Source organism: Bombina bombina, chromosome 1 (assembly GCF_027579735.1).
Source record: "Bombina bombina isolate aBomBom1 chromosome 1, aBomBom1.pri, whole genome shotgun sequence".
Taxonomy (NCBI): Eukaryota; Metazoa; Chordata; class Amphibia; order Anura; family Bombinatoridae; genus Bombina; species Bombina bombina.
The window spans coordinates 1,069,415,251-1,069,443,145 of NC_069499.1; the positions used below are offsets into that span (position 1 = coordinate 1,069,415,251).

Sequence of the window (27,895 nt, forward strand, 5' to 3'; positions counted from 1 at the left end):
AGTCTTGCCCATACAGGAGGCCCCTAGTACATCTAGTGCGCCAATACTCCTTACTATGCAACATTTAACGGCTGTAATGGATAATTCTATCAAAAACATTTTAGCCAATATGCCCACTTATCAGTGAAAGCGCGACTGCTCTGTTTTAGAAAATTCTGTAGAGCATGAGAACGCTGATGATATGGTTTCTGAAGGGCCCCTACACCAGTCTGAGGGGGCCAGGGAGGTTTTGTCTGAGGGAGAAATTTCAGATTCAGGAAACATTTCTCAATAAGCTGAACCTGATGTGATTACTTTTAAATTTAAGTTGGAACATCTCCGCGCTCTGCTTAAGGAGGTGTTATCCAATTTGGATGATTGTGATTATCTGGTCATTCCAGAACCACTATGTAAAATGGAAAAGTTCTTAGAGGCCCCGGGGCCCCCCGAAGCTTTTCCTATATCCAAGCGGGTGGCGTACATTGTTAGTAAAGAATGGGACAGGCCCGGTATACCTTTAGTACCTCCCCCCATATTTATAAAATTGTTTTCCTATAGTCGACCCCAGAAAGGACTGATGGCAGACAGTCCCCAAGGTCGAGGGGGCGGTTTCTACTCTACACAAGCGCGCCACTATACCCATAGAAGATAGTTGTGCTTTCCAAGATCCTATGGATAAAAAATTAGAAGGTCTGCTAAAGATGTTTGTTCAGCAAGGTTCCCTTCTACAACCAATTGCATGCATTGTCCCTGTCACTGCAGCCGCGTGTTTCTAGTTTGATGAGCTAGGAAAGGCGATTATTAGTAATTCTTCTTCTTATGAGGAGATTATGGACAGAATTCGTGCTCTTAAATTGGCTAATTCTTTCACCCTAGACGCCACCTTGCAATTGGCTAGGTTAGCGGCGAAAAAATTCTGGGTTTGCTATTGTGGCGCAGAGCGCTTTGGTTAAAATCTTGGGCAGCGGATGCGTCTTCCAAGAACAAATTGCTTGACATTCCTTTCAAGGGGAAAACACTCTTTGGCCCTGACTTGAAAGAGATTATCTCTGATATCACTGGGGGCAAGGGCCACGCCCTTCCTCAGGATAGGTCTTTTCAAGACCAAAAATAAACCTAAGTTTCGTCCCTTTCGCAGAAACGGATCAGCCCCAAGGGCTACGTCCTCTAAGCAGGAAGGTAATACTTCTCAAGCCAATCCAGCCTGGAGACCTATGCAAGGCTGGAACAAAGGAAAGCAGGCCAGGAAACCTGCCACTGCTACCAAGACAGCATGAAATGCGGGCCCCCGATCCGGGACCGGATCTGGTGGGGGGCAGACTCTCTCTCTTCGCTCAGGCTGGGGCAAGAGATGTTCTGGATCCTTGGGCGCTAGAAATAGTCTCCCAAGGTTATTCTCTGGAGTTCAAGGGGCTTCCTCCAAGGGGGAGGTTCCACAGGTCTCAGTTGTCTTCAGATCACATAAGAAGACAGGCATTCTTACATTGGGTAGAAGACCTGCTAAAAATGGGAGTGATTCATCCTGTTCCATTAGGAGAACAAGGGATGGGGTTCTACTCCTATCCGTTCATAGTTCCCAAAAAAGAGGGAACGTTCAGACCAATCTTAGATCTCAAGATCTTGAACAAGTTTCTCAAGGTTCCATCGTTCAAGATGGAAACCATTCGAACACTCCTTCCTTCCATCCAGGAAGGTCAATTCATGACCAAGGTGGATTTCAAGGATGCGTATCTACATATTCCTATCCACAAGGAACATCATCGGTTCCTAAGGTTTGAATTCCTGGACAAGCATTTCCAGTTTGTGGCGTTTTCTTTCGGATTAGCCACTGCTCCTAGGATTTTCTCATAGGTACTAGGGTCCCTTCTGGCGGTGCTAAGACCAAGGGGCATTGCTGTAGTACCTTACTTGGACGACATTCTGATTCGAGCGTCGTCCCTTCCTCAAGTAAAGGCTCACACGGACATTGTCCTGGCCTTTCTCAGATCTCACGGATGGAAAGTGAACGTGGAAAAGAGTTCTCTATCTCCGTCAACGAGGGTTCCCTTCTTGGGAACTATAATAGACTCCTTAGAAATGAGGATTTTTCTGACAGAAGCCAGAAAAACAAAACTTCTAGACTCTTGTCGGATACTTCATTCCGTTCCTCTTCCTTCCATAGCGCAGTGCATGGAAGTGATAGGTTTGATGGTAGCGGCAATGGACATAGTTCCTTTTGTGCGCATTCATCTAAGACCATTACAACTGTTCATGCTCAGTCAGTGGAATGGGGACTATTCAGACTTGTCTCCGAAGATACAAGTAAATCAGAGGACCAGAGACTCATTCCGTTGGTGGCTGTCCCTGGACAACCTGTCACAAGGGATGACCTTCCGCAGACCAGAGTGGGTCATTGTCACGACCGACGCCAGTCTGATGGGCTGGGGCGCGGTCTGGGGATCCCTGAAAGCTCAGGGTCTTTGGTCTCGGGTAGAATCTCTTCTACCGATAAATATTCTGGAACTGAGAGCGATATTCAATGCTCTCAAAGCTTGGCCTCAGCTAGCGAGGGCCAAGTTCATACATCAACCATCAGGGGGGAACAAGGAGTTCCCTAGCGATGGAAGAAGTGACCAAAATCATTCTATGGGCGGAGTCTCACTCCTGCCACCTGTCTGCTATCCACATCCCAGGAGTGGAAAATTGGGGAGCGGATTTTCTGAGTCGTCAGACATTGCATCCGGGGGAGTGGGAACTCCATCCGGAAATCTTTGCCCAAGTCACTCAACCGTGGGGCATTCCAGACATGGATCTGATGGCCTCTCGTCAGAACTTCAGAGTTCCTTACTACGGGTACAGATCCAGGGATCCCAAGGCGGCTCTAGTGGATGCACTAGTAGCACCTTGGACCTTCAAACTAGCTTATGTGTTCCCGCCGTTTCCTCTCATCCCCAGGCTGGTAGCCAGGATCAATCAGGAGAGGGCGTCGGTGATTTTGATAGCTCCTGCGTGGCCACGCAGGACTTGGTATGCAGATCTGGTGAATATGTCATCGGCTCCACCATGGAAGCTACCTTTGAGACGAGACCTTCTTGTTCTAAGTCCGTTCGACCCACTCCAGCTGACTGCTTGGAGATTGAACGCTTGATCTTATCAAAGCGAGGGTTCTCAGATTCTGTTATTAATACTCTTGTTCAGGCCTGAAAGCCTGTAACCAGAAAAATTACCACATAATTTGGTATATCTGTTGGTGTGAATCTGCAGGATTCCCTTGGGACAAGGTTAAGATTCCTAAGAGTCTATCCTTCCTTCGAGAAGGATTGGAAAAAGGATTATCTGCAAGTTCCTTGATGGGACAGATTTCTGCCTTGTCTGTGTTACTTCACAAAAAGCTGGCAGCTGTGCCAGATGTTCTAGCCTTTGTTCAGGCTCTGGTTAGAATCAAGCCTGTTTACAAAATTTTGACTCCTCCTTGGAGTCTCAACCTAGTTCTTTCAGTTCTTTAGGGGGTTCCGTTTGAACCCTTACATTCCGTTGATATTAAGTTATTATCTTGGAAAGTTTTGTTTTTGGTTGCAATTTCTTCTGCTAGAAGAGTTTCAGAATTATCTGCTCTGCAGTGTTCTTCTCCTTATCTGGTGTTCCATGCAGATAAGGTGGTTTTGCGTACTAAACCTGGTTTTCTTCCAAAAGTTGTTTCTAACAAAAACATTAACCAGGAGATAGTTGTGCCTTCTTTGTGTCCTAATCCAGTTTCAAAGAAGGAACGTTTGTTGCACAACTTGGATGTAGTTCGTGCTCTCAAATTTTACTTAGCAGCTACTAAGGATTTCAGACAAACTTTGTCTTTGTTTGTTGTTTATTCTGGTAAACGGAGAGGTCAAAAAGCAACTTCTACCTCTCTCTCCTTCTGGATTAAAAGCATTATCCGATTGGCTTATGAGACTGCCGGACGGCAGCCTCCTGAAAGAATCACAGCTCACTCCACTAGGGCTGTGGCTTCCACATGGGCCTTCAAGAACGAGGCTTCTGTTGATCAGATATGTAAGGCAGTGACTTGGTCTTCACTGCACACTTTTTCTAAATTTTACAAATTTGATACTTTTGCTTCTTCTGAGGCTATTTTTGGGAGAAAGGTTTTGCAAGCCGTGGTGCCTTCCATTTAGGTGACCTGATTTGCTCCCTCCCTTCATCCGTGTCCTAAAGCTTTGGTATTGGTTCCCACAAGTAAGGATGACGCCGTGGACCGGACACACCTATGTTGGAGAAAACAGAATTTATGTTTACCTGATAAATTACTTTCTCCAACGGTGTGTCCGGTCCACGGCCCGCCCTGGTTTTTTTAATCAGGTCTGATAATTTATTTTCTTTAACTACAGTCACCACGGTAACATATGGTTTCTCCTATGCAAATATTCCTCCTTAACGTCGGTCGAATGACTGGGGTAGGCGGAGCCTAGGAGGGATCATGTGACCAGCTTTGCTGGGCTCTTTGCCATTTCCTGTTGGGGAGGAGAATATCCCACAAGTAAGGATGACGCCGTGGACCGGACACACCGTTGGAGAAAGTAATTTATCAGGTAAACATAAATTCTGTTTTCCCTATGGGATCCGGTAAGCCATTTTTATTCAGACAGTAAATAAGGGCTTCACAAGGGCTTATTAAGACTGTAGACATTTTCTGGGCTCAATCGATTCATATATTACACATATTTAGCCTTGAGGAATCATTTAATCTGGGTATTTTTGTTAAATAATATCGGCAGGCACTGTTTTAGACACCTTATTCTCTAGGGGCTTTCCCTAATCATAGGCAGAGCCTCATTTTCGCGCCGGTATTGCGCACTTGTTTTTGAGAAGCATGACATGCAGTCGCATGTGTGAGGAGCTCTGATACATAGAAAAGACTTTCTGAAGGCGTCATTTGGTATCGTATTCCCCTTTGGGCTTGGTTGGGTCTCAGCAAAGCAGATACCAGGGACTGTAAAGGGGTTAAAGTTAAAAACGGCTCCGGTTCCGTTATTTTAAGGGTTAAAGCTTCCAAATTTGGTGTGCAATACTTTTAAGGCTTTAAGACACTGTGGTGAAATTTTGGTGAATTTTGAACAATTCCTTCATACTTTTTCGCAATTGCAGTAATAAAGTGTGTTCAGTTTAAAATTTAAAGTGACAGTAACGGTTTTATTTTAAAACGTTTTTTGTACTTTGTTATCAAGTTTATGCCTGTTTAACATGTCTGAACTACCAGATAGACTGTGTTCTGAATGTGGGGAAGCCAAGGTTCCTTCTCATTTAAATAAATGTGATTTATGTGACACTGAAAATGATGCCCAAGATGATTCCTCAAGTGAGGGGAGTAAGCATGGTACTGCATCATTCCCTCCTTCGTCTACACGAGTCTTGCCCACTCAGGAGGCCCCTAGTACATCTAGCGCGCCAATACTCCTTACTATGCAACAATTAACGGCTGTAATGGATAATTCTATCAAAAACATTTTAGCCAAAATGCCCACTTATCAGCGTAAGCGCGACTGCTCTGTTTTAGATACTGAAGAGCATGAGGACGCTGATGATAATGGTTCTGAAATGCCCCTACACCAGTCTGAGGGGGCCAGGGAGGTTTTGTCTGAGGGAGAAATTTCAGATTCAGGGAAAATTTCTCAACAAGCTGAACCCGATGTGATTACATTTAAATTTAAGTTGGAACATCTCCGCGCTCTGCTTAAGGAGGTATTATCCACTCTGGATGATTGTGAGAATTTGATCATCCCAGAGAAACTATGTAAAATGGACAAGTTCCTAGAGGTCCCGGGGCTCCCAGAAGCTTTTCCTATACCCAAGCGGGTGGCGGACATTGTAAATAAAGAATGGGAAAGGCCCGGTATACCTTTCGTCCCTCCCCCCATATTTAAAAAATTGTTTCCTATGGTCGACCCTAGAAAGGACTTATGGCAGACTGTCCCCAAGGTCGAGGGAGCGGTTTCTACTTTAAACAAACGCACCACTATACCCATAGAAGATAGTTGTGCTTTCAAAGATCCTATGGATAAAAAATTAGAAGGTTTGCTTAAAAAGATGTTTGTTCAGCAAGGTTACCTTCTACAACCAATTTCATGCATTGTCCCTGTCACTACAGCCGCGTGTTTCTGGTTCGATGAGCTAGTAAAGGCGATCGATAGTGATTCTCCTCCTTATGAGGAGATTATGGACAGAATCCGTGCTCTCAAATTGGCTAATTCTTTCACCCTAGACGCCACTTTGCAATTGGCTAGGTTAGCAGCGAAGAATTCTGGGTTTGCTATTGTGGCGCGTAGAGCGCTTTGGTTGAAATCTTGGTCAGCGGATGCGTCTTCCAAGAACAAACTCCTTAACATTCCTTTCAAGGGGAAAACGCTGTTTGGCCCTGACTTGAAAGAGATTATCTCTGATATCACTGGGGGTAAGGGCCACGCCCTTCCGCAGGATAGGCCTTTCAAGGCCAAAAATAAACCTAATTTTCGTCCCTTTCGTAGAAACGGACCAGCCCCAAGTGCTACGTCCTCTAAGCAAGAGGGTAATACTTCTCAAGCCAAGCCAGCCTGGAGACCAATGCAAGGCTGGAACAAGGGAAAGCAGGCCAAGAAACCTGCCACTGCTACCAAGACAGCATGAAATGTTGGCCCCCGATCCGGGACCGGATCTGGTGGGGGGCAGACTCTCTCTCTTCGCTCAGGCTTGGGCAAGAGATGTTCTGGATCCTTGGGCACTAGAAATAGTCTCCCAAGGTTATCGTCTGGAATTCAAGGGGCTTCCCCCAAGGGGGAGGTTCCACAGGTCTCAATTGTCTTCAGACCACATAAAGAGACAGGCATTCTTACATTGTGTAGAAGACCTGTTAAAAATGGGAGTGATTCATCCTGTTCCATTAGGAGAACAAGGGATGGGGTTCTACTCCAATCTGTTCATAGTTCCCAAAAAAGAGGGAACGTTCAGAACAATCTTAGATCTCAAGATCTTAAACAAGTTTCTCAAGGTTCCATCGTTCAAAATGGAAACCATTCGAACAATTCTTCCTTCCATCCAGGAAGGTCAATTCATGACCACGGTGGATTTAAAGGATGCGTATCTACATATTCCTATCCACAAGGAACATCATCGGTTCCTAAGGTTCGCATTCCTGGACAAGCATTACCAGTTCGTGGCGCTTCCTTTCGGATTAGCCACTGCTCCAAGGATTTTCACAAAGGTACTAGGGTCCCTTCTAGCGGTGCTAAGACCAAGGGGCATTGCAGTAGTACCTTACTTGGACGACATTCTGATTCAAGCGTCGTCCCTTCCTCAAGCAAAGGCTCACACGGACATAGTCCTGGCCTTTCTCAGATCTCACGGATGGAAAGTGAACGTGGAAAAGAGTTCTCTATCTCCGTCGACAAGGGTTCCCTTCTTGGGAACAATAATAGACTCCTTAGAAATGAGGATTTTTCTGACAGAGGCCAGAAAAACAAAACTTCTAAACTCTTGTCAAACACTTCATTCCGTTCCTCTTCCTTCCATAGCGCAGTGCATGGAAGTAATAGGTTTGATGGTAGCGGCAATGGACATAGTTCCTTTTGCGCGCATTCATCTAAGACCATTACAACTGTGCATGCTCAGTCAGTGGAATGGGGACTATACAGACTTGTCTCCGAAGATACAAGTAAATCAGAGGACCAGAGACTCACTCCGTTGGTGGCTGTCCCTGGACAACCTGTCACAAGGGATGACCTTCCGCAGACCAGAGTGGGTCATTGTCACGACCGACGCCAGTCTGATGGGCTGGGGCGCGGTCTGGGGATCCCTGAAAGCTCAGGGTCTTTGGTCTCGGGAAGAATCTCTTCTACCGATAAATATTCTGGAACTGAGAGCGATATTCAATGCTCTCAAGGCTTGGCCTCAGCTAGCAAAGGCCAAGTTCATACGGTTTCAATCAGACAACATGACGACTGTTGCGTACATCAACCATCAGGGGGGAACAAGGAGTTCCCTGGCGATGGAAGAAGTGACCAAAATCATTCAATGGGCGGAGACTCACTCCTGCCACCTGTCTGCAATCCACATTCCAGGAGTGGAAAATTGGGAAGCGGATTTTCTGAGTCGTCAGACATTACATCCGGGGGAGTGGGAACTCCATCCGGAAATCTTTGCCCAAATTACTCAACTGTGGGGCATTCCAGACATGGATCTGATGGCCTCTCGTCAGAACTTCAAGGTTCCTTGCTACGGGTCCAGATCCAGGGATCCCAAGGCGACTCTAGTAGATGCACTAGTAGCACCTTGGACCTTCAAACTAGCTTATGTATTCCCGCCGTTTCCTCTCATCCCCAGGCTGGTAGCCAGGATCAATCAGGAGAGGGCGTCTGTGATCTTGATAGCTCCTGCGTGGCCACGCAGGACTTGGTATGCAGATCTGGTGAATATGTCATCGGCTCCACCATGGAAGCTACCTTTGAGACGAGACCTTCTTGTTCAAGGTCCGTTCGAACATCCGAATCTGGTCTCACTCCAGCTGACTGCTTGGAGATTGAACGCTTGATCTTATCAAAACGAGGGTTCTCAGATTCTGTTATTGATACTCTTGTTCAGGCCAGAAAGCCTGTAACTAGAAAAATTTACCACAAAATATGGAAAAAATATATCTGTTGGTGTGAATCTAAAGGATTCCCTTGGGACAAGGTAAAGATTCCTAAGATTCTATCCTTTCTTCAAGAAGGATTGGAGAAAGGATTATCTGCAAGTTCCTTGAAGGGACAGATTTCTGCCTTGTCTGTGTTACTTCACAAAAAACTGGCAGCTGTGCCAGATGTTCAAGCCTTTGTTCAGGCTCTGGTTAGAATCAAGCCTGTTTACAAACCTTTGACTCCTCCTTGGAGTCTCAACTTAGTTCTTTCAGTTCTTCAGGGGGTTCCGTTTGAACCCTTACATTCCGTTGATATTAAGTTATTATCTTGGGAAGTTTTGTTTTTGGTTGCAATTTCTTCTGCTAGAAGAGTTTCAGAATTATCTGCTCTGCAGTGTTCTCCTCCTTATCTGGTGTTCCATGCAGATAAGGTGGTTTTCCGTACTAAACCTGGTTTTCTTCCAAAAGTTGTTTCTAACAAAAACATTAACCAGGAGATAGTCGTGCCTTCTTTGTGTCCGAAACCAGTTTCGAAGAAGGAACGTTTGTTGCACAATTTGGATGTTGTTCGCGCTCTAAAATTCTATTTACATGCTACAAAGGATTTTAGACAAACATCTTCCTTGTTTGTTGTTTATTCTGGTAAAAGGAGAGGTCAAAAAGCAACTTCTACCTCTCTCTCTTTTTGGATTAAAAGCATCATCAGATTGGCTTACGAGACTGCCGGACGGCAGCCTCCTGAAAGAATCACAGCTCATTCCACTAGGGCTGTGGCTTCCACATGGGCCTTCAAGAACGAGGCTTCTGTTGATCAGATATGTAGGGCAGCGACTTGGTCTTCACTGCACACTTTTACCAAATTTTACAAGTTTGATACGTTTGCTTCTTCTGAGGCTATTTTTGGGAGAAAGGTTTTGCAAGCCGTGGTGCCTTCCATTTAGGTGACCTGATTTGCTCCCTCCCTTCATCCGTGTCCTAAAGCTTTGGTATTGGTTCCCACAAGTAAGGATGACGCTGTGGACCGGACACACCTATGTTGGAGAAAACAGAATTTATGTTTACCTGATAAATTACTTTCTCCAACGGTGTGTCCGGTCCACGGCCCGCCCTGGTTTTTTAATCAGGTCTGATAATTTATTTTCTTTAACTACAGTCACCACGGTATCATATGGTTTCTCCTATGCAAATATTCCTCCTTAACGTCGGTCGAATGACTGGGGTAGGCGGAGCCTAGGAGGGATCATGTGACCAGCTTTGCTGGGCTCTTTGCCATTTCCTGTTGGGGAAGAGAATATCCCACAAGTAAGGATGACGCCGTGGACCGGACACACCGTTGGAGAAAGTAATTTATCAGGTAAACATAAATTCTGTTTTCTGATATTACTGGAGGAAACGGCCACGCCCTTCCCCAGGATAGGTCCAACAAGTTAAGGACCAAACAGACTAATTTTCGTTCCTTTCGAAACTTCAAGAGTGGCGCAGCTTCATCTTCCTCTTCTACAAAACAAGAGGGAAATTTTGCCCAGTCCAAGCCAGTCTGGAGACCTAACCAGGCTTGGAACAAATGGAAACAGGCCAAAAAGCCTGCTGCTGCCTCTAAGACAGCATGAAGGAGTAGCCCCGATCCGGGACCGGATCTAGTGGAGGGCAGACTTTCTCTCTTCGCCCAGGCTTGGACAAGAGATGTCCAGGATCCCTGGGCTCTGGAGATTATTTCCCAGGGATATCTTCTGGATTTCATTTTTTATAGTAGTTGATGCAGTGTGGAAGTTAGTCTCAACCTTGAGTATCCTCGAATCTAGTGCTGATATATCTTTTCTGAGGTCTCCGAATAAGGTTTTCATCTCCTGCATAACCCCTCTAATGTCCTCCTTAGAACATAAATGTACAATGTCCTCTTTAGTGAGATACGGTGACTGAGGGGCTTCTGCGTTTAAAGTGGGGTTCTGTGATAGAGCCATTTCTTCTCTATTTATAGTTTTGCTTGAATCTATTGGCTTTAAGTATTGGGAGAGTGTCTTTGAAGCTATTGACTTGTCAGCCCTGCTTTGTCTCTTATTAGGCATTACCTACACGTTTTCTTGATTTTCCCTTTTCCTTAGTATTGTATTTTTGTGTGTGGATTTCAAATTATATTTCAAGGGGAAGTGTTTTCAATGACACCTGCTGTTTGTTTTTTAGATGTAAAGCCTGTCTTATAATATCCCCTAGTGGTCGGCTCCCTGGAGCTTGTGTGTGCCAACTCCTCGCTAACTGCTCCCTGTGCTTGGCCTGCATGCAGCCTCACCTTTGAAAAGCGGATCCTGTGTAAGCAGCCACCCTCTCACGGCGGGCAATGTTGTCTGCCTCCCCGCTGTGGTATTCGTGCGGGCCACTAAGGTCTTTCGGCTCAGACTCCCCTCCATGTCCGAAGGTCTTAAGCTGCAGTGAGCGTGTGGCTTCTAGTTGCGAATAATGATGGCGGCAGCGCGCTCAGCGCGGGTGTTGGCCTGGTCTGTCGGCCACTCTAGAGGTAAGTGCCGCCGTGCCGGGCTCGGTCTCTCCGAGATTGCTAAGGCTCTTGTTGCTCAGTACTCAGATCTGAAGATAGTATCACAAGGAGGCCCACGCAAACCGGCAAATCTCTAATATAGGTCTAATGTTCTTTGCTCTCAAGCAGGCCCCCAGGTATCCTGGGGTTAGTGCTATATCGGGTGGTTCCTGTCAGTGAAGCAGATACTCCTAGGGGTATCGGGTGCATGCCGGGGTTGTTATTTCAATCCATTCAGTATTAATTATACCAATTTAGTGCCTTATTAAGCTAGTTTGCCAGTTTTAGGAGCGAGAGCCCTTCTAGTGTGTGGCCATCTTCCAACGCGTCCAGACTCCGCCCCCCCCCCCCCTGCCATTTCTTTGGCATCCTGATTAAAGCTTTTGTTTTTCAAGGCTTATTTTGAGGCAGGGCAGGCTCCACCTCAGAGTTTTACAGCTCATTTTACTAAGCTCAGTCACCTTTTCTTGGGCTTTTTCAGAATGAAGCTTAGGTTGATCAAATTTGCAAATCAGTAATTTGGTCTTCTTTGCATACTTTTATTGTTTTTAGCATTTTTATGTATTTGCTTCTTCTGAAGCAGTCTTTGGTAGAAAAAGATCTCCAGGCAGCTGTTTCAGTTTGATTCTACTGCTTTTGATTTAAGTTTTTTGAGAAAAACTTAATTATTGTGTGGATTTAATTTCTCAATTGAAATAGCTGTTGTTATTTTATCTCTCCCTCTCTAGTGACTCTTCTGTGGATTTCCACATCTTGGGTATTTCTATCCCATACGTCACTAGCTCATGGACTCTTGTCAATTACCTGAAAGAAAACATAATTAATGTAAGAACTTACCTGATAAATTCATTTCTTTCATATTGGAAAGAGTCCATGAGGCTCACCCTTTTTATGGTGGTTATGATTTTTTGTATAAAAGCACAATTATTTTTCCAGTTCCTCTTTTTGTATGCTTTTTTACTCTATTTTCTATTCTATTTTATCACCCCACTACTTGGCTATTCGTTAAACTGAATTGTGGGTGTGGTGAGGGGTGTATTTATAGGCATTTTGAGGTTTGGGAAACTTTGCCCCTCCTGGTAGGATTGTATATCCCATACGTCACTAGCTCATGGACTCTTGCCAATATGAAAGAAATGAATTTATCAGGTAAGTTCTTACATAAATTATGTTTTTTGTTTGTTTTTTGTTTGTTTTGTGTTTTCTTTTGCATATAATCATTGAACTAGTTGTTTGATTTATTATGGTAGGATTTCACTTGGTTGCTATGGATAAGATGAAAATTAAAGGGACAGTCAACACTTACTTTAACATGTTTTTATATTGAAAATAACAAAACGGAGGTCCGCCTACACTATACCCCTCCTGCCTTGCCGCCTTGCTTCTGTCCTAATCAGCGGCGCTAACTACTCTAATACCCAGTAAATATGGATGCCGGACTCCCCCCACCATTACGTAGCTGCCTTCTTCTTCAACTGATAAGCAAATCAGAATCCAGGCATCGGACAGAAATTGCAAGCGCGTGCAATTTCAGTCCGAGGACTGGATTCTGATTTGCTTATCAGTTGAAGAAGAAGGCAGCTACGTAATGGTGGGGGGAGTCCGGCATCCATATTTACCGGGTATTAGAGTAGTTAGCGCCGCTGATTAGGACAGAAGCAAGGCGGCAAGGCAGGAGGGGTATAGTGTAGGCAGACCTCTGTTTTGTTATTTTCAATATAAAAACATGTTAAAGTAAGTGTTGACTGTCCCTTTAAGATAAAAGGGACATAAAACCCTGAGTAGAAATGCACATGCTTGTGTTCCACATCTAAAAAGAAGCATTTTTCCAGTACACATTAATTAGCAATAATGCTTCTAGTAAACAATATCACCGTCTCAGTAATAGCTTGGGTCACATGTACCTATGCCCTGTGCACTTGCATCAAGTACCATGCTGCTGAGAGACCACATATGCATCAGTAATAAGTGCATCATCGCTGACATATATATTCATGTTTGAATGAGTGTCCATGGGGCTTACGCACATGCCCTATCCTTAGCAATTGCTTAGCAGTACTACATTTTCCAAGAAGCATTTTTGCTAATACGTGTCATCAGTTTTGTGTTTTATGTCCCTTAAAATGAACTTAATGCCCACATAAAAATATCATGTGATTTATTATTTCCTAGAACAACAACAGAATTTAGTCAAATACTTACTGTAACTCAAACCTCACTTTAGACTTATTTACATGTCATTTATATCTGCAGGTATCATGGCAATCCTGTTTTCCGGCATTGTAATGTCTCATTACACACATCATAACCTGTCTCCAGTTACACAGATTTTAATGCAGCAGACATTAAGGACTGTTGCATTTCTTTGTGGTAAGTTATTTTACAGGAAATAGTTCATTGTTCTCTTCAGAAGAAAACCTGATTAAGATGTTTGTTTAAGGGAGGAAAATCAGATTGTTTATTTAATAATAAAACAAAAAGTTTATGGTTATATCTGTTTTTTGTGTTATTTGGCAATTCCTCAATTTACAGTCCTCAAATAATCTTGCTTGAAATCACTGTATTAGCCTATTACCTGATTCCTTATTAAATCTATTGCTTATTATCATGTAACTCTATTTATTAAGACAATTACTTAGACAGCAGCATGTTTACAGGACTCGGTTTTAGCCTTCCTTCACATATTTATTTATAAGCTAGGTGCCGCTTGGTCTTTTTTTTTTAGCAGAAATGGCCAACTGGTGGCCTGTGGGCCACATGCAGCTCTCTGCCTTTATTGTTTCTGGTCCTCAGAAAAAAGGAGAAAATAAGAGCATACTTTAAAAATGTGTGCTTTAGGGTGGCCACAATTCTGGGCATTTTTAGGGACTATATTAATATTTAATAATCACTATAAATTTATATGCAGGTCTTGCATATAATATATGCAGATATATGCAGGGACGGTAAAGTAAACATTATCTTTAATGATTAAGATAGAGAATGCAATTTGGAACAACTTTCCAATTTACTTCATTCTCTTGGTATGGTTTGTTGAAAAGTATACATAGGTAAGCTTAGGGGAAGCAATGCACTTCTGGGAGCTAGCTGTTGATTAGTAGCTGCCCATAAATGCCTCTTGTCATTTGCTCAACTGATGTGTTCTGCAGCTGCCCAGTAGTACATTGCTGCTCCTTTAAAGGAAACCCAGAGAATTAAGCACATTTGAAAATAGAGGTAACTTGGAAAGTTGTTTAAAAATGTATGCTCTGTCTAAATCATAAGAATAAATTTGGGTTTTATGTCTCTTTAAGGCTTATAAAATATTGATATTGCTGCCCCATGTGTTGCCAATCACTGTTTTAGAATAAAATATAAAAAAGCATAAAATAAGGGGCATCATGGCCAACATTGCAATGTGCATGAGTGTATTTCAGTTTTGAATAGAAACATTTTTGCAATATGCCTGCTTAGAAAGCAAGTAATGGCACAAGTCACTGCTGACCCAATGAACAGGAGTGGTTTTCTTTCATAAAGGTGGTAAGAGTCTGCCATCCATTACTCCTGGGAATTACCTTGCCTGCCACTAGGAGGAGACAAAGATATCCAAACCCCAAGAGCTCTATATAACCCCTCCCACCTTTATGGAAGTTAGTCTTATCCACTGGAGTATGGTGAAGAATGGTGATGTGCAGATGATTTCTTCATTGAGAGGGGTTCTCAGACTGAGTTGAGGCCCATTTCCTCTTAGAGTGCAGTGTTTGTCAAGAGGGAAGTTTAAGTAATTATGTTTTCATGAGAATTTAAGTCATTATCCTCCCAAGGATGTCGCAGGGACTTGTCTTTTGCCTCCTTCTTTTGGGTCTACAATTAACTCCTGTATTATGCTGTTTTCAGTACAATAGTGGCTTCCTGCTATAAAGCATAAGAGAGTGTTATAGGTAAGTGTTCTTTAATTTTATAACACTCGTTTTAACAGCTTTTGGAATTTATAAATACAGTATACAACAGAAGTGAGTACACCCCTGTGCAATATCACTTAAATGTCAAATGATTCAAGATTGTATAACCTAACAGTAACTGCATTATGTCTAAGTTTTAAAGTATGGTATTTGCTCTTATGTAAAATAAAAACTAACAGTTTAGATTTACTATATTAAAAATACCGGCCCCAAATCAATGCAACAAAAGTCAAAGCAACTTTCATTACTGAGATTCAAATCTTTTATTTTTTTCAATACTTTGCATGTCCACCTTTATTTTTGATGACAGACTCATTCCTCCTTGGCATGGAGGAAACCAGTGTCGTACAATTTTCTGGTGAGATGTTCTGCCCTTTATCAGAGATAAAAAAAAATTCAGCTGCTCTTTGCTGGAGGGGTTGTGTTGCTCTACCATTCTCTTTAAAATACTCCAAAGGTGTTCTACTGGATTCAAGTCAGGTGACATACTTGGCCAGGTCATAGTTTTCACTTGTTTCTCCTTTAGAAACTCCTTTGTGATTTTGGCAGTGTGCTTTGGATCATTATCATGCTGGAATTTTCGTCCTCTGCCAAACTTCTGGAGACTGGGAGTCATCTTGTCAGCCAGTATTTTGGTATATCCCAGGCATTCATGGTGCCATCTATAATGTAATCTCCCCAACACCTTTCGCAGTCATGCAGCCCCATATCATCACACTCCCACCTCCACGATTCACTATTGGCACTATGCATTCACTGTAATAATCATGACCAGGTTCACACCAAACATGCTGCACCCCATCTAAGCCGAAAAATTGTATCTTGGTCTTGGCCATCTTACCAAATAATGTGCTCTCAGTATTCATCAGGCTTTTCATGGTGTTTAGACAAGGAAGTTTGCAATAAAGAACAAACTTTTCAGAAAGTCTTCTGGCAGAAAATATTTCTAAAAGCAGCAAAAACTTCCAAAACAGAAGCTAAATGTCCAATGCATGCACTTTCAAAAAGATAATTATTGTTAACCTCAACTCCTGAAGAAACTAAACTCCCAGTGCTTTACTGGACCCAAGTCTAATTTAAGAGAATGGCACCTGCGGACATTATTTTCCAAGTTGAGCGAATAAAGGACGCACCCATAAAAATAGATTGGAAAACTAAACACCGGGACAGAGATTGCCTCACTGAAGAATCCCATATAATTCTATGACATAGTGGAGTGTGATTTTTGTACTATTGTTGATAAAGTCTCATATTAAACCATACAAAATGAAGAATATCTGATGCTGCAATCATCAGATCTAACACCTCCATACATTTAGCTACAGATGGGTTGGAAATTTAGCGTAACCAAACTGTAACTTTGATCCCTGATCCGTTAGAGAAAGCTGCATAGTCACTGAGTCTATAATGACTCCTAGAAAAGAGACTCTTGATTAATAAAAAACAGAGCTCTTTAAAATTCTTCAACCATTTCTGCAAAGAAACAACAGTAGACTGTTGGTATGAAATACAGCTGAAAGAAAAGATGGAGTCTGAACCAATATGTTGCTCATGTGTAGAGCCACTGAAATAATGAGTTCTTATTATAAACAAATGAATTCCTTTGTAAACATTCTGGGTCCTGTAGATAGCCCAAACGGAAGAGCCACAACCTGACAGTTTGTCCTGAAAGGCAAATCTTAGAAACTGGTGATGATCTAGGAATATGAATGTAGTCATCTTTTGAATTAAATGTGGACAAAAATTGACCCTGTTGAATAAAAGGTAGAATTGTCCAGATTGTTACTTTTTTAAAAATAGGAACTCTAAAACATGTTTTATCTAAAAAATCCTTGGCATTGTTCCCATACTTGAACTACAGCTAAAACATAACATTTGGAAAGTCTTTAGGAATGTGAAACAGAATACTTCTTCCTCGAGTAGGCCACAACTTTAAACCTATTATGTAATCCTGGAAAAATGTGTTTATATCGATATATTGGAATAAAAGGGGTGGACCCGCGAAGTGCCGGTGAGTGGCGTTGTGTCTCCCATAGGATATAATGAAGAGCGCTACATCAGCAAAACATTGCTGACATTGCCACTTGTCAGAATTTTCTTTGTGCGGGGGGGGGGGGGGGCATATTTGAAGTGTGCCTACACAGTCCAGAAAAACCAGTCCCATAAACCTACACTAACTGCCTCACAATTTAACGTTTTGCCACTGAAAAGGTGGCAAGACAAACATGGCTGACACCCCACTCGTAAATGTGGTTATTTTTGATTGTTCAATTTATTATTTAAAACATAAATATATCATTTTAACATTGTACATAAATGCAATGCTAAAATAAACTATTGACCCCTTATGCACCCTCATTCCCAGTGCAAACAACACTATTAACCCCTAATCTGATATAACCTAAAGGCATATTAACCCCTACACCGCCACAACCCAGAGTGCAATAAGCCCCCTAATTTATTAGCCCCTAATCCGTCGCAACCCCCCCAATGCACACTACTCCTACATTACATAACTACCGAACACCTAACCCCCAAACCTCTAAGCTAACAGGCCTTAAGTTACAACAAATAACAAACACTAAAGTTACACAAAATAAAAAAAACAACAGTTATGCCTGTTCCAAAACTAAATCCCCCCTTAAAAAAAACACTAAAATAAGCTATAGCAATAGCCCTTAGAAGAGCTTTTTGTAGGGCATTGCCCTAAAGTGATTTAGCTCTTTTTAACAAACAATTATTAACCCATCCTGCAATGCAAGTAACCCCCAACCTGAAAAAGGGCATTTAGCTTTTTTGCTGCCCAAAAATATAAAAAATTAATTTGTTTAGTGGAAGGCATTTTTTTTTTTTTTTTTTTTTTAAAGATGGTACTCATCAAACTCGAATCTGGCTCCTATGCACTCGCCGATTGCAGTGCTCCTCTTCTATCCTGGTGGCGGTGGTCTTCTATCTTGATCCCGGCGGTTGTGGTCTACCTTCATCCATCTTCTACCGCTGCTCCGCTGGGGAAGTCTTCATCCATCTTCCACCCAATGCGTCCTCTTCTCTCTTCTTTTCTTCTCATCTTCAGATCTTCCATCCCCGATGTCCTCTACATGCAGTCACTTGATGCACACTGAATTTTTAATGTGATGTAACCCCTTATATAAGGGTACCCTTGTATTGCTATTGGCTGATTTTCTAAACCAAATTCAAATCAGCCAGTAGAATGAAAGCTTTTCTTCATAAATGGGGAGAGTCCACAGCTGCATGCATTACTTTTGGAAATTCAAAACCTGGCCACCAGGAGGAGGAAAAGATACCCCAGTCAAAGGCTTAGATACCTCCCCCACTTCCCTCATCCCTCAGTCATTCTTTGCCTTTCGTCACAGGAGGTTGACAGAGAAGTGTCAGGAGATTTCGATTTAGTCTCTTATGGAGGGTAGTACTCTTCGGAATGGGACTGGAGTTTTAAGTAGTCCTGTCAGCCTCTCAGTTAGAGCATGGATGAAGGTTAGAATCCGGAGATGCATGGAGATTCTTTCTGCGAAACCATCCCGACTCATATTAACAGCTCCATAAGCAATCGGCATTGACGAGTTTTGCTGCCTGCTTTCTTCTCTCAAGTCCATGTCATAAGCGACGCTACTATCTGTCACACTTGAAGGGCCCTGTTCCTGTTCCACGGCGTAGATTCCGGTAAGATCCTTTCATTTTACTTTTAATATGGAAATGTAATGTAATGAGGGACTCCTTTTATCTCATGGAATCAAGGTTATAAGGTTATTAAACAGGGGGGGGGACTTTAATCATGTTTGTTATGTGATTCTGTCTACTAATGTATAGGGATACTTGGGCTCGTGGCTATTTCGGAATATACCAGCCTTTTTTTGCAGGCTGCGTGGTCTTTGCGGACTGGCTTCTTGGACTGCACGGTGCACCTTGTGACCGGCGTCGTCATGCTTCTGTTTTCCATTTCCGTATTCCTGACCGTGTGGCGATGGAGAGAGTCTGTTTTGCTAGAGTCTGGGTCAAAGGAGGTGGTGAGTGCCTCAGTCATTGGGGAGTGTAAGGTGCCGTTTATTTTTTGTCCATATTACGATCTCCAAGTTATGGAGGATTATGATTTTTTTGGAGAAGGATGTGTCTGATTCAGATTCTACTTCTTGCAAAGAATATGAAATGGCCCGGGTGATCCATGTCCATCAGTTATGTTCTGAATGCCGCTTTAGAGTGCTCTATTCTCCAGAACCAGGGAATTTAGAGTCCGCAGATGCCATCCGCCCCTGAGGATTCCATATCCCGCGAGGTGCGCGCCCTAGAACCTTCTTTTGCTACGCAAGCAGGTGTCCTAAATACCGTTTATCTTTTTCCGGAAGGCGGCTTGTTTTCTTCAGAAGTTACGGCACGGTTCCACATGGCCATATCGATGGCGTTGGCGCATTTACATCTTCCAGGAAGATATTGTCCGTGTTCTGTTAACCAGGGCTCGTCAGGCGTGGTATTGTCTGGTTCAGATCAGCCCTCTGGGGAAGCAGTTTCCTCTGAGGCTTCAGGTGTCCAACCCTCAGGCCAGGGTCATCAGTTGCCCCGGGGGAGATAAGTCTTGCCTTTCGTTATAGACTGGCGTGCCTTCGTGTCCTGCTGAGACATGTTTTGGCAGTGCTGGAGGATCTCAGTTCTAATAGGTTGGTGGATCCTTGGTCTTCTGTTCCAGACAGCAAGCAAGGTTAGAGGAATGGGGATGAATCAACCTCCTTGTCGTCTCCTTTTTTTTGTGTATCTTCTTCCAGTTCTGAGCTTTGGAAGAATTGTATCTCTGACCGACTGGTTCTCTTAGTGTGTCTGTTCTTCTTGGGCGTTAACCTGTGGGTGTTGCCCTCTTTTATTTTGATCCGGTTAGGATGTATTTTATTTAATTTTGAAAGCTCATGTCTGTTATCATTTTTTCCTTTGGAAACATTTTCTTCTCTGGAATTTGATACTAGCGATTTTGTGGTTGCATTGGCGCTTCTGCGGAAGTTATATGAACAGTTAGGACATTGTTATGTCTACCATTTGTCTGTTTAATTTGTCTATCCCCTCTAGGGTTTTGAATTTATGTGGCCTTGGACAGTTCTTAGGTGCCCTAGGTATTAGGCTGGTCCTGGTTGGGTACTAGCTTTCTGTCCCTTGGGTCTATATCAGACACGTGGTGCCCGTTATACCTGGCTCGTCCGGTTGGGGTGCAGAGTGGCTCACTCTTGTTTTGAGTTTCGTTTTCTTGTTTTTCGTTATAGGTGGCCTTTGGTTCCTAGACGTCAGGCTGGTCCTTGTTTATTCTTCTGGGGGCATAAGAGGTGATTGTGCTCAGTCCTAATTGTCCTATCCATGCTTTGCTGGTGGGGTTTCCGAGGTTCTGATCCTGCTAAGGCGTACTCTGTAGGCTCCTGGGTTCTTTTGGTTCAGGTGCTAGTCTTGTTTCCTTCCCATAGTGAGTTGGAGGTTCAGATGATTCCATGGAAATCTGTTGTGCCAGGTTCTGGTAGCGTTTACTCGTCTCCTCCTTTGAGGCTTCCTTTGGGATTGTCCTCTTGGACTCTGCTTCCTTGATGAAGGAACCTCTTCCTTCGGGTCGAGGCATATTGGGCCTTTTGTCCCATTTCCTTCAGGCTTTTTTTTCTACTTCCGGGATATTGTCTGCTCCCATATTTTTGGAACTCTGCAGATTATGTTGTCTCCTTTTTTCTGGGGTTTGCCCCTGCTTAAGCGTTTGGGGTTTTCATCTGCCAGGGGTTAGAATGCTCGTTCATTCGTAAATTACTCGAGCTGTAGGTGCTTCCGGAAAGTTGATCCTGAGAGGATCTTGGAGACTGTTATCTTCTCAATCCAGATTTTCTAGGTTTGACCTTTGTTCTCATGTACATTTACCTTAGTCTTTGGAATTAGTGGGTGTTGTCCCTAGTGCCTTTAGGGATCAACCAGAGTAGCTGTGTGGCTTTCATCATTGCCTAGCACCCTTTAGGTTGGGAGTTTGAATCCCGCTGTGGTCTTTAAAGCACTCTGTGTCTGGGATACTTACGTGAAAGTTCAGTGTCCAAGGTGCCTTGGATATGACTGTGATTGCATCGCCTGTGATGCAAGGTCTGCTCCGGATGAGGTAACCTGGTGGTTCCTCAGGGTTTATTAGTTTGTTCATTGCCGGTTCTAGGTGTCTAGGTTTTTTTTTGTTCCTTGTCTTTGACTGTACATTTTTGGGGTTCTGTATCCAGATCCCTTAGGACTGGTTCGGGACGACCCAGTTTCTGGTTCTGGTACATCTTCTGTTCCCGGTACATCTTCTGTTCCTAGGGGCGGATTTTCTCTCTCTTATCAGAGAATTAGACATTTCTGCTGGACCGGCCGTAGTGGCCGAATGGTTCTTTAATTCGGTACTTGACCTTTTGAGTCCATCTGCAGCTTTACACTCTATACCTGTGTGTGGGTGAGATGTTCTGTTTTTGTTTTCCCTCCCTTTGAGGTGGACTTGGCATTCCACAGTATCCGCCTGGTGCTCGGAGGTCCTTTTCTTCCTCTGTTCAGCGGGGTTGTCCCCCCCCCCCTGCCTTGCGTGCAGGATGTCAGGTGAAGGGCTGGATTTCTTGTGACATGCCATTACTGTAGTTTCAGTTGAGGGTCTCCTTTTGGGAGTGTCCTTAGTCAAGGGAAGGGAGCTACGACTGGGTTCTAGAACCCAAGCTCTTTTGGGGGGGCTGGATCCCCTCCCTTTTCCTTCCTGATGGTCTTGGTGATTTAGGGAATTTTTAATTCCTTTGTCTTTTCGGACATTGCCAGTCACATTGGTGCTGGATCCATTGCCCAGAGTGAGGGTCAGGGATCTGTCTGATCTGTTGAACTTTGACTGCGTATCATAGATAGATCTTGTGAGCCTTCCTTAGGTGGGAGGCTTAGCGGTGGATCCCTCCTCAGCAGGTAGTTTTTCTCTGCTGTTTCTGGGTACTTTCCTTTCCTGCTTTTCTTGGGAAAGGGTTGTTCTGCACTAATTTGGAGTTTTTCTTTTCTGAAGACGGTCCTGTGCAGTTTACTAGCTTGGTTAGCTAGGGTGGGCAACTTGTGTTCGCTTAGACAACCTATGCAGCCGGAAGCCTATGACTTTCAAAGGAGCATATTCAGGTATTCTGATGCTGTTTTTCGTGACTCCCGGGTACGGTTTGTCTGTCGTTTGCTCTGTCCTGGGTGCAAGTTAGTACTCTGCGTAGGGGAGGGGTTCTATCTTTCTCCCTTTAGTTTTTCAGGGCTTTACTTTGTTCCCTTGGAGTCCATACAGAGAGGGGGCTGGGATTTTCCTCCCTTGCTCTGCTAGGTCGGTAGGGAATTTTGTTGGTTTTGCCCTGTTTCATCCTTGTTTTCTCTCTTGGAGTTACCCTTGGTTTTTTTCTTTATTGCCCTAGTCTTTTTATGTTTCTGGGGGTCCTTTCGGACTTCCTTATCTGAGTCCTTCTTCCCTTCTGGGAGAATGTGGATGTTTCCCTTCCTTCTGGTCGGGGGTGAGTTTATTCACGGGCTGAGAGCCTGCGGGACTTTGTCTCCTCAGAGGCTTTTGGGCTCGCTCGAGTCTAGTGATTCTGAGCAGTCTCTAGCAGGGGCCTTGCTGGTTCTAACTGTTAGGCAGTTACTTGTGCCTTTTCCTTCTGCTTCTGGTGAAGCAGTTTTTTTGTTGGGAGTTTGGGTGTTTTCAGGCTATGGTGCCCTCAGAATGGGCCGCCTTTTGTACCCGCCCGTTTTGCATTCAGTGTCCTCTATAGCTTTGGTATTGTTTTCCAAAAAGTAATGAATGCAGCTGTGGACTCTCCCCGTTTATGAAGAAAAACTTAAATTATGCTTACCTGATCATTTTCTTTTCTTCAGTCGGGAGTCCACAGCTCCCCGCCCGCGTTTTTTATATGGGGCGGCAGTAATTTTTGTTTTTTGTTTTTCTGGCACCTTTTTCACCCTGATATTTCTCCTACTGTTCCTTGTTCCCTCGGCAGAATGACTGGGGGATGAGGGAAGGTGGGGGAGGTCTTTAAGCCTTTGGCTGGGGTGTCTTTGCCTCCTCCTGGTAGCCAGGTTCTCAATTCCCAAAAGTATGAATGCAGCTGTGGACTCTCCCCGTCTGAAGAAAAGAAAATGATCAGGTAAGCATAATTTGTTTTTTCTATTGGCTGATTTAAATTTGGTGGAACATCGGGTGTAAGATGGATGAAGATGGACCTCTGCGCCGGGATCAAGATAGAAGATCACTGCCAGGATAGAAGAGAAGCACCGCAGTTGGCAAGCACGTAGGAGCTGAATTCAAGTTTGATGAATACCATCTTTGTGGTTTAGTGGTAGGCTTTTTTGGGTGTGGTTTAATTTTTTTATTTTTATTTTTAGAATAGGGTTTTTTTTGGGCAGCAAAAGAACTAAGGACACTGCCCAGCCAAATGCAATTTTTAGAGTAGTTGTTTTTTTTTTTTTTTGTTTTTTTTTAAAATAGCCTTTTTGTTTGTGGGGGGGGGATTACTTCTATTGTAGGATGGGTTAGTATTTGTTTTGTAAAAAGAGCTAAATCACTTTAGGGCAATGCCCTACAAAAAGTCATTCAAAGGGCTATTGCTATAGTTTATTTTAGAGTTAGTATATGTTGTTTTTGGTAGTGTTATTGTTTTTCTGTAAAGTTATTTTTTTTTTATGTTTTTTTTTTTTTTATGTTTTTTATTTTGTGTAAATTTAGAGTTTGTTATTTTTGTAACTTATGTGTTAGGTAAGCGTGGTAGTTAAATAGCATAGGGGTAGTTTGTTTTGATGGGTTGTGGCAGATTATGGGTTAATAGGTTAAGGGGCTTATTGCACTGGGGAATATGGCAGTGTAGGAGTTAATAAGTTAGGGGGTAGTTTGCATTGATAGGTTGTGGCGGTGTATGGGTTAATAGGTTAGTGGGTTGTTGTGGTGTAGAGGTTAATATGTTATGGAGTTTATTGTGATGTACTAAGATGATTTAGGGTCTTGGACACCTAAACTACATAAAAACTCTTTAAACAAAGAACTAAGCTGTTCAAGCTCAAATGTGTAAGAGTTAGACTGTGTCCTGATAGGTAAAAGACTCCTGATCATCATAACTCACCCTCAGAAAACAACCTGAGATGTCTGAGTCTGAAAAATATAAGGGCATCCTAAGGTGTTCTAATCTCTCATGATGCAGAAGAACCTGATATTGTAGTTTTAGGATGACTTTCAGACATAGAACTTTTGTGCATACATGGAGGAGGCATAGCCGCCACAACAAAGCGCACAAAACTTTAAATCCTGGAGCAAAATCTAAAGCACTCCCTTGTATTAAGGAAACAGAGGGCAGACAGATTTGTTTAGAGGCAAGAGCAGCATTAGACTGTTAGAATTCCTAATGTGGTCCATTCGGGGCTTGTAACGCTGAACTAGTAACAATCCTACACAATAAAATGATTCTTACTTGGAGGAGGCAAAGCCGCCACAACTTCAGAGTGTACAAACCTTTAAATGCTGGAGAAAAATCTGAAGCATTCCCTTGTATTTTGGAAACAGCATTAGACTGTTAGAATGCCTAATGTGATCCATTCAGGAATTGCAAAAGCTGAACTGGTAACAATTCTGCAAAATAGAAAATAAAATTGTTATCAGTGGATCTACCCTATAAAGGATAATGCAAGGTAGTGGGGACAAATTTCAGTATGCTCCATTAAATACACAGACACACACATAAAATAAATGAAGAAAGCAACCAAAAAGTATTTTATATAAAAATATGTAAAAACAGTAAATAAGGGGGTGAAGCCAACTCTCGTTATGGCAGGACGTATCTTAGTTGAGCTCCAGAGCTAAGCTTAGAATTTTTAAATATTTTCCAAGTCTATCTGCTTCATACAGGGATGATCTTGCGGAAGTTTTGAGAGATTTCAGGAACTAAGAGTCGATCTGCAAGCCTAATTTAAACCAGGCAAGAAAGCCATGTGGCGGCGGCTATACCAGTATGGGTGCCATCTTATGAGCCTAGCATGTCGGCTCTTAAGCCCTAGAGAATTGCTCAATGTTTATAGTGGATCACGTGTCAAAGGCTACCACATAACCACCCCCGGCATCGAGGATAAGGAGAACTGGGTTACTCTAAAAATCTTAATACACAGTGGGAGCCGCCACGCACATTATTGATTGAGGTCATAACTTCCCCATAAATCATGGCCATAACGGCCCATATTTTAGCTAAACTCGGCTCTTTACTGGACTGGTACCAAGAAGATCTTATCAATACCATAAGAGATGCGTCAAACAGCCCTCCTAGTGAAGATCCCTCTTAGGATATACCGGCAGATCTAGCAGGAGAACACAAGTGCCAGGCATCTACAGGAGATAGAGAGAAGATATGTGACAATCTTCTAAATAATAAAGAATGTGCCTCTCATTGGATGGGGACAAATGAGAGATGTTTCCTGACAGCCAGTCTCCCACAATTTGAGCCAGTACCTACATGGCCTCTGCCCTACAAGCTGAGTCCTCCTTCAGTGCTAAATGTGACTAAGTTCACGGTCACCTCAGTCCAGCATCCAGTGCCGAATGACTCTACTTTCTTTCTTGAGAGGTCTTTGTTGTTCACTGGAATGTGGGATCTGGGACTGGTGTCTATTGCAATAACATGGATCACGCTAATTACGGGACCTCCCTGCTATAGGGCTTACAGGATGGGGGTTGGGTAAATGCAAGAAATGAGATATGTATTGCATTGCTGTGTAGAGGGGACAGGTCCTATGAACTCTTCATGTATACTTTTATGGACAAAATGTGAGTGTCAGTATAGCCTTTTGATGATGACTAACTGTCAGGGTTTTTCCCTGCTTTGTTTGCCATGTGCTGCTGGCAGCCATTTTACTCACCTCTCTTGCAGACTCTGGTGCATAGTGTGTGATGCTGCTCATTTCCTGCATGCTCTTTTATGGCCAGACTGGTGTACATCATCCATGTGAGACAGGTTGCAGTCTCAGGATTGTGATGTAATCACTTATTATTTAAAGGGCCTCTGTTCAGTTTGCTTTGCCCTTGCTTTGTCTCAGACCTGTTTTTGAGAGTTCCAGTTCCTGTGTATTACCTGGCTGTCTGATATCCCTCCTGGTTCCTGATCCCTGGCTTGTTCCTGACTCTGCTGTTTGCCTTGTTCCTGATTCCATCTCGTCTGACTACTCGCTTTGGCTCCTGACTCTGCTCGTCTGACTACCAGCTCTGGTTTTTACTCCTGGCTTGTTATTTGACTTGTGGACTTTTTATTATTTTTTGCTATTAATAAAGGTGTGATTATTTTTGCACTTCTCGTCTCAGTCTGATTCCTGGCACCCTGACATTAACAGTCTGAGTAATGCCTGCATTTATGATATATTGTATTACTATTTTGCTCTCTACAACCAGAAAATGCTCTACTATAGTCCTGTAAGCACCTGTGGGAGATCCCTATTCTTATCTATTTGCTCTTTATAATATAAAATTGTATTATCCTAGTTGATAATACTATACTTATGAAGCACAACCATAGTTTAGAGCTTACTTGAGCTAGTAGTTATAAGGGTATGTGATACCTATCATGAGCCATGGTTACTACTACTGTTTCAGAAAATACAGCTATCATTTCATTTTCATAATTTTTTGTATGTTTATGCTTACAACCTGATATACACCTTTTTATGGATTTCGATTGTTCTGTAGGAAATCTTGACTATAAGTTAGCACTAATAACCCTGCAGCTATATTAGGATTGAAGTGGGTTAACTCTTCTTAGCTCCTTACTACTCTCAGTATACCAGTTACAGTCAGGCACAACTCCTTTTAAATCTGCAGTTGTTTTTGTTGCCTTATGTTTCTGTTCTGATTCGTTTGAGTGCATTCTCTGTGTTATTAAATATTTTCCTTTAGAGTTTTATTACACCTCTCAATATTTTTGCATTGCATAGATGTTCTCAAAGGGTAAAGAGTGAGGTTGCTAATATCAAGAGTACGCCTTTATTGAAGTACTATGGAAACACTCACTACAAATCATGATATAGCACCCCTATGAGACTTAGCCTAGTTTTGCTTTACTCCCTTTTATGACTGTGTATTATGCTGAGGAACTTATATTAACCGATATACACCTTTGTTCTTTTATTATGTCACCTGTTATTTGATACTAATTTGGAGATATCTATACAGTCTTACCTAAAGCATGCGGAGTTCATAATACTTCTTGACATACTTTCATTTATAGCACAAACTTGTTATCCCCTAGATCTTCTGGTTAGTATTTATCAGACACTACACATTCAACTCTTTGGTTACACTTCTACACTCTGCGTTATATGAGTGCTGTCTGCGGCCGGGACAGCATTCTATATTCCTACTAACTTATGTAACCTTATCTTATATTGGACATAAACTATTCTTTATATAGCCCCTAGGAGGCAATATTCCCACAAAGGTACTTATCTCCATCTCGATAACCCCACCTTTACTGCATTTAATCTTATAATGGTCTCGTATAAAAGCCCTAACACATTATAAAAAGTGTCTGACTACCCTTAACTTTCAGATTTAGACTCTCACATACATCTTGGTGAGACAAACTTTCTCTGCTACTTATATTTTGGAAGCCCTAAGATAACACTCTAGTCAGATTGCAAAAGCCAGCATATTCTCCTTTGTTCTTCTTAATATATGCATTTGATACCTCTAACTAGAAACTCTCGTAAATTTCACACACTAAATTACATTAAGATCTCTGTCACCATATACCAACATGAACCCTCTGAGGTCAACATCTAATGTAAAAATGTTCGACAGTTAGCTATATTATT

At 42.7% G+C, this 27,895-nt stretch overlaps 1 protein-coding gene across 1 annotated transcript in view; it reads left to right on the forward strand.

The window, feature by feature from the left end:
* The window catches only part of SLC9A8 (solute carrier family 9 member A8), a gene marked incomplete in the record, with an annotated part of 719,342 nt that overhangs the window by 557,641 nt on the left and 133,806 nt on the right, over window positions 1–27,895 (forward strand). Inside the window, 1 exon segment of the mRNA XM_053691852.1 lies at window positions 13,377–13,493. Within this exon segment, the coding sequence (XP_053547827.1) occupies window positions 13,377–13,493 (117 nt within the window).